Source organism: Henckelia pumila, unplaced genomic scaffold (genome assembly GCF_033568475.1).
Source record: "Henckelia pumila isolate YLH828 unplaced genomic scaffold, ASM3356847v2 CTG_466, whole genome shotgun sequence".
Classification (NCBI taxonomy): Eukaryota; Viridiplantae; Streptophyta; class Magnoliopsida; order Lamiales; family Gesneriaceae; genus Henckelia; species Henckelia pumila.
This window is the reverse complement of record NW_027331833.1, coordinates 5,724,934-5,739,302: the sequence shown is the minus strand read 5'-3', so window position 1 is coordinate 5,739,302 and position 14,369 is coordinate 5,724,934. Positions and strand designations below refer to the sequence as shown.

The window sequence follows — 14,369 nt, the reverse complement described above, 5'->3', positions numbered from 1 at the left end:
TGGTAGCTATTTTAGTTAGCTCTTCTAAATTTCTTTCTCCTGTATAAGCTTTTAAACATGCTCCCCAGTATTCATCTGAAGCGTCTGTTTCAATTATTATTATATCTTTATTTGAAGGAAAATATAATTCAGAAAGATTACTATTATTTTCTTTTTAATAGTGTCAATATAATTAGTATCTTCTTTAGACCATTTCCACTTATAGTCTTGTTTAAGTTTTGCCTGAAGAGGTTTTCTAATTTCTGCAAGTTTCTTAATGTAATTTCCAGAATAAGTTAATAATCCTAAAAATCTTCTTAATTGATCTTTATCCTTGATTTCACTAGGAAAATCGTGAATTTTCTTAAGTATATGCTTTTGTAAACAATGTTTTTCGTCTTCTATTTGTAGTCCTAAATAATTTATTTTTGTTTTAAACAATTGTGCTTTCTTTTCAGAAAGTATAATTTCATCTTTATGACAAATATCTAATACAGTCATGAGGTCTTTATAATGCTGATCTAGTGTTTTTGAGTAAATTAGTATGTCATCTATGTAAACACAACAAAAATCTACATATGATTTAAAAGATTCATCCATATATCTTTGAAAGATACCTGGTGCTTGTTTGAGTCCGAAAGGTAATACAGTCCATTGATACTGCCCTTTTGGACAACTGAATGTTGTAAGTAATTGTGTTTGTGGTTCTAGCTGAATTTGCCAGAATCCTGATTTACAATCTAGACTGGAAAAATATTTCATTTCTCCTATATAATATAATAAATCATTCTTATTTGGGATATAATATCCGTCCATAATTGTTGCTTTATTCATTTTTCGATAACCAATTACCATTATTTTCTTATCAGTATCTTTCTTACTGACATAAAAGGCTGGTGAAGAGTGCGGACTCTTACTAGGGATGATTATCTTAAGTTTTAATAATTCTTGAACCTCTTTTTCAAATATTTTTTACATCATCCATGTTACATCTTCTTGGTGCTTCACGAATTGTGATATTAGGGTCTATGAGTTTTATTGAAGCATTGAATTGTTTTCTTTTCTTAATTTTGTCCTGAGGATTTTCAGAACAAATATCATGAAATTTCTTCATGATTTCTTTTTCAGGATTAATCGTTAAAATATTTTCTATTTTTAGTTCTATTGGATTTTATTTCGTTTATGAAAATTCTTTGCAAATCCTTCATTTCCTACACAAAATATTGTTCGTATTTTAGGAATGTAAATCATTGATGATCATTTGTTTAAAGTTATGTGATTTTTAAATTGTGTAAAAAGAAGATATTCTCTTAAAAAGTTATTTTCTATTATAATGTTCATTCTTGATTCTATTAGGTATATAATGGGTATTACAAATTTTGTTTCCTCAATTTATATTTTTAATTTTTCTGCTACTGTATCAAGCATGATTATTGATTTATCTCCTATTCGAACTTTTAATCATTTATCATATTTCTTCCAATAATGATTTGGAAGTATATGTTTGCTTTCTAAACACATACTTGCTCATGTATCAACATAAGCATGTATATGATATGATTTATGTTCTTTGATTTTAATTTGAATTTTTATATATAGAGATTTCAAACTAAAAATACATGAAATCACATAAAATATCTATACCCAAAGGTAAACGGTGAATCCTCGACTACAATGCATCGACTCCTACATGTTTCGACAGAGCACCCAACCTTGCCATCTGATGGCCCCAGTGAAGTCGGTAAACAAGTCAAAGTGAAACACTAGCACATAGAGTCTCCATGTTTTTCCGGGTCACAAGGACTAGTGGTGTACAACCATAAAATAGGACATTTCCACTCGATAAGTGAAAACCACTTGGACAGTCCTTTAGGAATGGTTATTTGGTGCACTCTATAAGGAGTACCTATTACATGCTTGGACATCATTATGTCTCTTACCAATGAAACGTGGTACTTACATCGCAAATACTAGCCTCAAGCTCGAGCGAACTTTATCCTTTGTGGCGGCTGAATCGACAAAGAACGGTTTAAAATATACAATATTCAAAATATAAGTTTTATTATAGTCATCACATGACCGTCTCATATTATATCTACTATTTGTATATTCAAGGGTTTTATCTAGCAACTAGCCTGAGTATACAGATAAAGATGTGCCAAATTAATTAATTCAAATATTATTAAAATAAAAATTATCATACAAGAGTTATTACAAGGTCCCTCAGTCAACACTTGCCTCGACGGGTACCTACTCTAATAGATCTGTCTAAACTAGATTAGCCAAAACTTTGTCCAAAAATATTACTAATCTGATAAGATATTATTTATCATTTTAGTCTTTGATTTAGATCGATTAGACTCAGATCGGATGAGTTTTTGGTTTTGTTTAACATATCAACTTGGTCTGTTTGATCTGCTCAAGTAATTTACGCATCATCACCAAAACTATTATTTGTCTTTATCAATAACATTCAAACAAATTTTAATTTTGAATCGAAAATTGGTACATTACCATATATAGCATTTATCATGGAAATTTTCACATACATATGGACACAAAAATTTGATTGAAATTAAAAATTAGTGGTAACATCTTATCAAATTTTAAATTTGAATTAAAAATTGATACAATATCGTCTCGATAAATATTTTCTTTTATAGTTATTATTTTTGGCAAGAATTTTTCAAGCATGACAATAACTCTGTTTATAGGATCAGCTCATGCTACCCTGAGAGTAGCTACCCCAATAAGATCTGGACGGACCAGATTGCACAACAGATCAAATGATTTGATCTGCTGATGTGATTTGGTCCGTCCAGATCACTTTGGAGATACTACTCTCAGGATAGCATTGATACATCCCTGTTTATATATACTAGTGTATTGATGTAAGTCTTGCGTGCTTGTATAATATTTTTGTAATTAATTTGATTTATATTCAAATAAGAGTAATATCATAGTTATAAAAATCATCGATAGACTAAACTATAATTTGAAATAACGAAATATAAAAAACAAAATAAAAAAAGTGTAATATCTATATCAAATAAGTATAATTTTGGTTAAAAAAATGTGTAAGGGGTAAATTCTTTATATATATGGATATATAGGGTAAATTCTTTATATATATGGATATATATATATATATATATATATAAAATTAATAAACCAATATTTTCACGTGTATGAAAATATGATAAATTATTACAATATTATCATTTACAAGTAACACATAATTAATAATTAAATATATAAAATTAGTTAAATCAAAATTAATAAAATAATACGATCAATGCATACATTAAATTGTAGTTTATATTTTAAAATTTTGATTTAAAATATTTAATATGCTATGTGTATCCATTAATATTTATAATAATTTTCATTTGTAACACATCATTTTGGCCATAAATTATTATATTTAAAACTCAACTTTTATATAGATTTGAAAGAATCAATATATATAGCTTCTTTAGTAATCTTAAATTCTTGCAAATATTTTATATAGAGTAGTTTCAAATATGTAATTTTTGTATAAAAGGAATTGTAATTTTTAATATCATCAAAAACTAAATTCTTATACGTAAATATATTAATTAATAGCTAAAAAGCACAAAAATTAAATTTTATAGGATAGAAAGTGTAAATAATATAAATAAAAAATTAGCAAAAGAAGTGGAAAATAAGAAAGAGACTAATCAATAAGTGAAAATAGAAAAATAATAAGGGCACCCACAGTAGTAGGACCATTACTCCCAAGTAGATCCATTTGTCCACGTTATCTTTTAAATATCTCACTTCTCAAATATCTCACATCTCACAATCAAATATACTACAAAGCAAACATCTGTGGACCCCACTTATATTTTATTACTATCAATTTATTTTTTATTCTAACAATAAAATTATCAATATTATTTTATAAAAAATGCATCGTAATGAAAATTACAATTAATTTAAAAGGTTAATTTTTTGTTATAAAATATTTATACATATAAATAATAATATTTAAATATTTAAAAAAATAAAATAAAAAAAATAAAGAACAATGCAACGTTGCCTTGCAACGCGCGCGTGCTACTGCACGCGTGCAATTGTAGTGCAGCTTGCTGCCAAATTTTTTTTTAAAAAAATAATTAATTTCTATTTAGGGGGCATTTGGAGAATATTGTACATGCCCTAAAAAGAAAGAAAGAAAAAGAACGGTAATTTATAATTCAATCTCCAAATCTAAATCTAAATTAGTGATCAGTCTCTGTAAAAAAAAACTTTGTTTAAACTCTCTGGGTTCACATGTTTTGTTTTGGATGAAATTTGTTACAAAACAGGAAAAATATGGTACAAGTACATGATATTTGAGTATCAAATGTTTCAAATCTGATACTAATTTATGATTTTTGAGTACTCAAATATGTAAGCAACTATTGATATAATGACACATTGTTTTTTTAGATGACAATCGATACAAAATATTAGAAATATGGTACTAATATATGAGATTTTGAGTATCAAATGTGTTAGATTTGGTACAAATATATGATTTTCGAGTACTAAGAAAATATTGATATTAATAACACATTTATCTTATTTGGATGGAAATCGGTACAAAACATTGAAAATATAGTACTCATATATGATATTTGAGTACCCAATGTGTTAGATCTGGTACAAATATATGATTTTTGAGTAATCAAATATATGTTGCATGTTCACATTAATAAAGATGTTTAGATTTTATACTCAAAATTTTATTTTTTGTACTCGATCTTGAACAATTAGTGCTCAAATATCATGTACTTGTACCATATTTTCAATGTTTTGTACTTAATTTTATCCAAGAAAAATAATGTTGGCTCAGGGAGTGCAAACAACTTTTTTTCTGACAAAAAAATGATTCTTAATTTGACTTTTGGTTTAGGGACTTAACATCAATTCACCAAAGAAAGAATACAAAAGAAAAGAAGAAACAAATATCGAAAACTTGTTAAATAACGAACAAGGTGTAGTAAAGAGCATAGCTTCCATAGGGTGAAATAATTTGATTTTCTCCGTAATTATTTTGTCCGAAAGAGCGTCCAAGTTGGTGGAATAGGAGGTCAGAAGTTTAATTTTCCCTATCAATATTTTTTTGGACTGGCCTGTCATACAAGACTTACTTAGTACTGCGTGGTTTATCTGACAAACATAGTTTGCAGGCTATTACGTTAGTTCGAAAGTTTACCGATGTGCACCGAAAAATAGCGACTGCAAGTTACCACGTCATAAAAAAATAATATAGTATGATAAGTTGTAAGAGATTTGGTACAATTATTTCAAAAAAAGAAAAAGAAAAAAAGAGATTTGGTACAATTTTAAATATGGACTAAATTTGCATATTTTATGGTTTTGAACAAAATACCTTTAAATCAAATTATGCTATGCGTCCACATTATTTACCAAAAATTATAAAACAATCCATTGTTTGTTTGTTTATCTAACCTCATCTTTGCTCTCGCTTCCCTCCCCACTTGTTTGTGCTGTTGAGCGTGACTTGTTTTTGCGATTGAGTGTATGGGTTCTTCTCCAAAATCCAGAGTTCAATTTCTTGCTATGTTTCTCATGTTTCTCACTGGTTATTAATTTCACAAAATAAATGCCATTACCCTTAGTTTCTGTTTTGGATTTCATCTTGTGGGTTGTGTGCAATTTCACATATTTACTTTAAGTGACACTGAGAGTTATTGGTTTGCTGGGAATTTAGCATTTCTTTCTTCCTCAGCCAATTTCCTTCATTTCGTTCTCAGGTATGCACGAGAAATCTTTTGCTTTAATTTTAATTTTTTATCTTTTACAATTTAAAGAAAAGTTTGAGATTTTTTCATGGTTAAGAATATTCGTTCTTGAATAATGATAATTATACTCTGTTATTACAAAAAAATATGCTATCAGATTAGAATAATCCGAAGGAGCTGAAACTATGAAATTTCAGTCCTAATTATTTTGTAATACTCAAAATTTCGTTTAACTTTTTAGTTAGATTTGTGTTCTTCTTTTGCTTTGTGTTATGGTATATTTGTTGGTAAAGAACATATTTTTCAATCTTCTCTCATATAAATCTTTACAAATCTTGTCCGAAATTCAAATACCCATTTAAAAGATCATTTTCTCCAAACTTCAGTGTTTTGTAGGAAATAGTTTGAACTCTTTTGAGTCGGAATTCAATAGGTCTAGTTTTGAAAAAACTCTCATTAGAGTAAAAAAAAATTGAATATGATTGTTTGAGGAAATTAGAGAAAGAAATTGAATGTTATTGTTTGAGGGGTCCAAATTTTAACGATTGCTTTGTGCCTAAAATTTTTTTATCTCAGGTAGGGCATTAATTGAAGTTTACAATGGAGGTGCGCTGCCACCACAAGCTCACCCTTAAACCTCCTATTTTTGTTCACTCTTTCCCTCCAAACCCATTCTATACTCAACCCAACCACGACAATGGTACCTTCAAGATCAAAGCATCAACATTAGTCTCTCCGCTCACTCATTCGAAGAAAAAACCCAAGAAATTCATCAAAAATAGTGAGTTCCCAAACTCTATACCAATTGCCAACAAAAACCCACATGCTATTTACAAAGATATACAGAAATTTGCTGAACAGAACAAACTTAAAGAAGCTCTCGCCATAATGGATTATCTGGACCACCGTGGCATTCCCACTAATGTCACAACATTTTCATCTCTTATTTCTGCTTGCATGAGAGTCAAGGCCATTGATGCAGCGAAGCAGGTGCACGTGCATGTAAGGATAAACTGTCTTGAAAAAAACGAGTTCTTGCAAACAAAGCTTGTGAATATGTATGCGGCTTGTGGGGCCATTGAGGATGCAAAGAAGGTGTTTGATGAAATAGGTGTGACAAGTGTGTATCCTTGGAATGCGTTGCTTAGGGGTAGTGTAGTTTCTGGGAGGCACAATAATCGGGAAGTGTTGGGATCATTCTTTGAGATGCGGGATTCAGGTGTGAATTTGAATGTTTATAGCTTTTCTTGTTTGATAAAGAGCTTGGCGGGGGCTAGTTCTTTCAGGCATGGACTGAAAACTCATGGAATTTTGATTAAAAATGGTTTGATTGAGAGTCATATAATTAGGACTGGTTTGATCGATATGTATTTCAAATGTGGCAAGATTAAGTTGGCACGTTGTATCTTTGAGGAGTTTCTGGAGAGGGATGTGGTGGTGTGGGGAGCGATGATAGCTGGGTTTGCTCATAATAGGTTGCAAAGGGAAGCATTGGAATACACCAGGTGCATGATAAGAGAGGGTATAGAAGTCAACTCAGTTATACTGACTAGTATCCTTCCAGTGATTGGAGAAGTATTTGCTCGAAAGGTAGGGCAGGAGGTGCACGCTTATGTGATCAAAACGAAGGAGTACTCAAAGCAGTTGTCTATTCAGTCTGGTTTAGTTGATATGTATTGCAAATGTGGAGATATGATATCTGGAAGAAAGGTGTTCTACGGATCAAAGGAGAGAAACGTTATTTCTTGGACCGCTCTTTTATCGGGTTATGTTGTGAATGGGAGGTTAGAGCAAGCGTTAAGATCAATTATTTGGATGCAACAAGAAGGGTTTAAGCCTGATGTTGTTACAATTGCTACGGTTCTTCCTGTTTGTGGAAAACTGAGGGCTTTGAAACAAGGGATGGAGGCTCACGCATATGCAGTAAAGAATGGATTTCTGCCTGGTGTTTCCGTTTCTACTTCTCTGATGATGATGTACTCTAAATGTGGTGTTTTGGACTACTGCTCAAAAGTGTTTCATAATATGGAGAAAAGGAATGTTATAGCATGGACTGCCATGATTGAGTGTTTCATTGAGAGTCAATGCCTACGTGAAGCACTTGGTGTTTTTCGTGCAATGCAATTGTCTAAACATCGGCCCGACTCGGTGACTATAGCAAGGATACTGAGTGTTTGTGGTGATCTTAAAGTTCAAAAACTTGGGAAGGAGGTCCACGGACAAGCTTTGAAAAAAGATTTAGAATCAATCCCTTTTGTTTCGGCAGAAATCATAAAAATGTATGGTAACTGCGGAGCAATCAATGAAGCAAAGTTGTCATTTGATGCCCGTTGTGTTAAGGGATCAATGACTTGGACAGCCATTATTGAGGCGTGTGGATGCAACGGTCGATATGAAGAAGCCTTGCATCTTTTTGATGAAATGGTGTCGGGTGGTTCCTCGCCAAACCAATTCACGTTTAAAGTGATTCTATGTATTTGTCAGAAAGCTGGACTTGCAGATGATGCACTGAAGATTTTCACTTTAATGACCCGAAAATATAAAATCAAAGCATCTGAAGAACATTACTCTTGCCTTATCGACCTTTTCACTTGTATAGGTCGACCTGAGGTGGCCGAGAAATTTATACAAATGAGATCATCCTTGGCTTGCCAATAAATCAAGTCTCATCCACTTTGTAATTGGTTAGAGCTGCTCTCCTTGAAGCATTTTTGTATCCATGCTTATTGCAAAAAACTGCTATTCAAAGCAAGAAATATCCACACTGAATATGCAGGAAGCATCGATCTACAGACACGAACTTCTATCGTCACTGGTATTGATATGAATCACTATGCACTAGAAGAAAAATGTAAATAGACAACACGCAGTACAAAACCATTGTCTTTTAGCTTTTAACAATGGTTTTAATGAAAATAGCCATCTATGAACTGTTTTTTATATCAAAGACATCGGTTTTAAAAAAACCACCGTATCTTAGCTTGTTTTTGGGTCAAAGACAACGGTTTTTGTAAACCATTGTCTGTGCGTTTTTTATTTATGATATTGGGTAAAGACAATGGTTTTAAAAACTGTTGTTTATTGGCGTGTTTTTAGGGGATTCAAAGACAACGGTTTACAAAAACCATCGTCTATAAGCATTTTTTAAAGTGAATTTGAACTAAAGACAACAGTTTTTTTTTCTTAAATGGCTGTCCATGAACATTTTTTTTAAAATTAATATATAAGTTTTTATTTTATTTTAGTTAAATATCTTATTTCTCATTCTTCTCGCTCGTACACTCGTTCCCATTCCCCAAACCATCTCCCTCGCCTCTCTCTAGATTTCAGCCTTCTCCTCCTGATTTCCCACCTTCGTGGGTCATTCACCGCCCAAGAGTGGTCAATTACCACAGTGGGTTATGCTTTAATTTTCTACCAATCTTTTCAGATACTTTAATTTTAGTTTGATATAATAATTATTATTATTCTTGCTGATGAATCTTGAATATACTGTCGCTGTTTCTTGAGGTTCAGCCGACAGCCTTTCGATCTGTATTTGATTGTCAAGGGTTTTCACGAGTTTTAGCTAAAGAATCGCCCGTTCTTTGAGGTAAAAACAGTGATTTCTGAACATTTTTCTTCATAATTCGTTAAAGATTCTGTTTATTTCCCTTTCTACTTGACATTGTGATTCGTTCATTGATTTCTTTTTCGGTTTGAAGTTAACAGCGTGGTAGAAACTAAATTTGGTAGGAAATGGTAGCCAGCTAGCTCAACCTATGAGTTGCTGCGAGCAGTAAGATTTCAGAACTGGAAAATTTCACGTTTTCCTTTTTTTTTTGTTGAGATTTTAATCCTTTTCTTTGCAAAATCATAAATGCTTCGAAATTTTACTATACTGATAAAAACAGAGAGAGAATGATTGTGCTTTTGAATGGAGAAGGGTATGATTTTTCAATTTTTTATAATTTATGTCAGATTCATGCTTGTACACCAGATTTTCCGTTTGAATGGTTGTGTTTTAACGTGAAAGGGTCATGTTTTCTGATTTTGCAGCTTTAGAGGTTCGATATAAACAAAATATCTAAAGTTGGTGTTGTTCTTGTGATATATATGGGTGCATAATCTATAGACTTGTCTTAACATCCACGGTGTTTCAAGTTTTTATAATTTATGTCAGATTCATGCTTGTACATCAGATTTTCCGTTCGAATGATTGTGTTTTAACGTGAAAGGGTCATGTTTTCTGAATTTGCAGCTTTAGAGGTTCGATGTAAACAATATATCTAAAGTTGGTGTTGTTCTTGTGATATGTGGGTGCATAATCTATAGACTTGTCTTAACATCCACGGTGTTTCTTCTTGTGTGTATACAATAACTAAGGCAACTTATGTTCAGTTTTCTATTTGACATATGCTGTTATGTGTTAAAAGTATTTTGTTTCCTTCTTCTGGGAAATGAAAATAGCCTTAAGAAAGTTTCCTTGAGGGTGGTTTCTTACTTCATCCTTTCTTAGCGGGAGCATATGATGGATATTGTTTTTACTCTTTCCTGGTTAAGTCATTTACTGCCTTAGTTATGGAGATGAATGTTGCTAGATGGGGCCTATGTTATTTACTGCCTATGTTAGCGTGAGCATATGATGGATGTTGCTGTTGTGGCCATCTTAAACACTTTTTGCAATCTGGAAAATAGAAGGTAGACCCCCTGGCATGTTAGTACCATTTTATTACTTTCTATGAAGGCACATCTAGTAAAAGGAAACTACAGCTATAAAAACAACAAACTCTAGAAGAAATGAGAATCTTGACGATTGACTCCCCCTTCATTTAATTTACAAATTCAAGTGTTTTGGACTTTTTGAAGATAAATGTGGAACTGTTTGCAGCTTGATCCAGTTACCTCTCAGTTTTTACGATACTAGAATGCACTAGTTCCAACAAATTTCCATGTTGCAACTCGAAGTTGTGCAGGTTTTATTGTTGCCATTTATTCTGATTTTTAAGTGTTTCTAGTTGTTTGAATCTTTGTTTTCGAACCAAGATAATACATTGAACATCCCCTGTTTTCCAGCTTGTTTTCCGTCACTTCTCCGGTGAGATTTTGTGGCCGGAAACTATCGTTTCGAATCCAGCTGAGTTGCTTCAGATTTTGGGTGTAAAGTTCAATTTTTCCAGCTTGCAAGTTGAGTTTCCAGCTGTATTTTCTGGAGTTCATAGGCTGCCAGAAATGAGATTCTTATCTCTTCGGTTAAGCATTTCATAACTGAGTTTCTACCCCATACTTGTATGATACATCCTCCCTTGACACATCGAAATCTGATTATTTTCAGAAATTTCATTGAACATGGTGTGTGATTTTATTGAAAAAGCTTACAGATTTATTATTTAGCATATTTAAATACTTGCATACCTTTTTTAATATTTTAAATTTATACTTGTGTACCATTGAAGCCTTCCTTTACAAGTACATCTGATTCTTTAGCATATATAATATTATTTCCGGTTCTTTCTTTCCTGAACAGTGGTGCTTTTCTTTGAGCTAATTGTTTTGAAGAGAATACTTGGGCTTGGAGCTGGAACTTCGATGGTGGTATCTTTCAATTAAATTCAGGATGAAAATTTTATCTGGTGCGATCTTTTTCCTCATCATTCTTAGCTTTTCTGCAGGTTTGGCCTTCTTTTTAAACCATTGGTTCTTTATTTAGTCACTGTTATGTTACTACATACTTGCTCAGATTCTAAAGCATCGTTTGGGTGCCTTACGTTTCGTTCTCTTTTAATTTATTTTATCACAGTCATGTCATTTGACTTTTGATTCTGCATTTGTTGGGCTTTCTGAAGCTGGACTGTGTTACAATCTTAGTTCGAGTTTTTGCAAGCCTAGTGTGCTTTAAAAATCTGGTATTGATTGTGACATATTTCGAAGTTGAAGTTCAAATGAAACTAGTAATTGATTACTGTAGGTTTCTTCATGGGTTCGTTTTTATTGATTGATATTGTGTGATCGTGCGGTGTTCTTGCTCGAGTTTGCAACGTACGATCCGAAGTTGGTCTGTGTTTCTCTTTATAAACTACGTTGTATGATTCATGACTTAAAATATTTATCAGCTTGACTTAATAAATTTTTTTTTTTAAAAGTTGTGTAGATCAATCTGTACTTAAAAATCTTTTTATTTAAATTGATTAGCTTTTGTGGTTGGTGTTATCTTGTTACTGAAATTGTCCTTAAACATTTATCTGTTTTATTTAATTCATTACTTGTATGGTGTTCATGATTTTTGTTTTTTTGTTGAATAATTTACAGTTTGGATATACAAATTAAAGGAATAAAGATTGATGCAGCTTTTATGAAATATTTTGGGTCAAGAAAGTGTAGGTGGTGTGAAATCAATAGTAGCTTTTTCATCTTGTCTTTTAGCGTTTTTTTAACAAAGTCCATTGAATTTGTAGTAAATCTAAATCCACACAACGATGTAATTGAAACTATAAAGTTAAATAGTTTGATACATGAGCCCACATTTCTAGCTGTTTTACTGCGTGTTTTCTGGGAAAAATGTTTGTGCTCTTGCAGCCGCACTTCTTCGTTATTGAGATTGTTCCCCGATTGCATGCTTTGTCTGTGCGAGGTGGCGTTATTGTTATTATCATTATTATTATCATCATAATCATCATCATCATCATCTTCTTTCTGTATATGTAATAATTAAAGTTTATCTTATAATAATTAAAATTTATAAAGTCAACACAATAATGGATGCAACTACCGCGTACGTAGGTGCATGTTTTTCAACTAAAAGTCGTATTTAAAATTTTAAATCATTCCAGTAGTCTCCTAATGTTTGACTTTGGTAGCTGAATCCAACGTTACACGGCACACCAAACAACGCGTAACGACGTCTTCAAATCATTTCATTAGTTAAATGAGCATAACATTCTTCCCACTATCTGTGTCTCTACTGTGAATGGCATCGTTTGGTATTGAGTTATACAATTATTGAAGTTCAAAATAATTTCATTATCCTTGCATTTCAAATTATTATCCTCGTATTTTGATCATTCATCATCCATTTTACAAGTCAGATCAGATACTATCTAATCTAACTTCGATACTACTGGTCAGGTATATGCATATAGTGTGATATACTAGTCGTGGGACGTATGTGTCTATTTATTTAAAATCGGATTCACGAATAAAACAATTTAAACAGACAACAATAAGAATAGAAGACAAGAAGAAAAAGAGTTGATGTACTATTTGCTAGTAAATCAACTCTAACACACATCTGGATTGTTGATGGTGGAGATGAAAATGTTGAGATAATGTAAGAACTTCTCGAAGAAGATTTTGTAACACTTGAATGAAAGAACATGCCATGGATTTTGAACTCAAATCGAGAGGAAGTCTTGGAGAAATATTGGATGGATGAACAAGAAAAAGAAATGGAAATATAAGCAAAAAAAACCGTCTAGACATGCCACCTAATACTTTTTAAAATATGAGTAAAATACATTTGAATATTATGTTCTATTTTGTATCAAACGTACGTGTGTGTATATTTTTTATCTTGTTACCATGACTTTCACCAATCAGAGTAGGTAAGGCCCGTAAGGGTAAGAGAGCATGCTGATAGAAAAGTTTAGTTGACGGAAAATAAAATAAATACAATTGAAAAAAAAAAAAACATGAGTAGTGTTCTCGTGAGACGGTCTTATGGATTTATATGTAACACCCAATATTTTTCCTACGTAAATTCGCATGCATAATTAGGAAAATAATTAATTTAAAATTTATGAATTTGGGTTAAATGATTTTTATGTGTTATAATGTGAATTATATGAATAATTTAAAGTTTATTTTATAATTTAACCCGCAATTATGAAATTTATGGATTTTTGAGTAAATGTTTTATTTGATCGCGTAGACGGGACCGTTGACGAACGAGATGCTGGATTTTCATCCAAAATATTTTATGAAATTTTTAGGAGCCTTAAAATATTATTTTAAGGTATTATTTCATTAAAATTATAGTACTTATTATTATATACATGTGCCCATTTTTACCCAAAATAAGTCATTTTAATGACTTTTATTAACTTTTAAAAATTCCTTATTATGTAATATCGGGATTTGGGTTAAGTTTTATCAGAATTATATTTTTATTATTAGTGTTAAATGTATTATTAAGATATATCAACTAATTATCTTAATTTATGTAATTATCTTAAATTATCTACCCTAAATCCCTCCCAATCTCACGTTTCTCCTTCTAGCCGCCTCCTCCATCTTCTTCTACCTTCCCCCACGTTTTTCCAGCAGAAACACAAGACTCCATAGCCGACTTCAAGAATTTTTATTGAGTTTTCGTAGATCCGTCGTCTCGGAGTCCGTACACGCGTTAAAGCTTCAAATAAAAATCCAAGGCATGTTGAATTCTCTTCTTTTAACACCATATAAGCTACATAATTGTTTATGCATCAGAAACTTTTGATCTAGCAGGTTACATCACGAATTTATATTAATTTCTTGCATGTTTTCCTGGAAAGCTCACGGATTGCATGTTTTCTTGCATGAGGCTCACGTTTTCTGACATGGTGAGCAGGGGCGATCCTAAGAAAAATGAGGCCCTGGGCA

General features: G+C 31.7%; 1 protein-coding gene across 21 annotated transcripts; it reads left to right on the top strand.

Moving 5' to 3' along the window:
* Positions 1-5,451: 5,451 nt before the first annotated feature.
* On the top strand, positions 5,452-12,255 carry LOC140872424 (pentatricopeptide repeat-containing protein At1g71460, chloroplastic). 21 transcript variants are annotated; one of them, XM_073275238.1, is made up of 5 exons: positions 5,452-5,765; positions 6,330-8,437; positions 9,270-9,345; positions 11,260-11,365; positions 12,042-12,255. In XM_073275238.1, the coding sequence occupies exon 2, from the start codon at positions 6,354-6,356 to the stop codon at positions 8,409-8,411; it is 2,058 nt and encodes a 685-aa protein (XP_073131339.1). In that variant the 5' UTR covers positions 5,452-5,765; positions 6,330-6,353; the 3' UTR covers positions 8,412-8,437; positions 9,270-9,345; positions 11,260-11,365; positions 12,042-12,255. The 21 variants fall into 21 exon arrangements, with proteins under 21 accessions (XP_073131339.1, XP_073131336.1, XP_073131332.1 ...); XM_073275235.1 differs by having other exon boundaries at positions 10,809-11,365; XM_073275231.1 differs by having other exon boundaries at positions 10,624-11,365.
* The last annotated feature ends 2,114 nt before the right edge of the window (positions 12,256-14,369 follow it).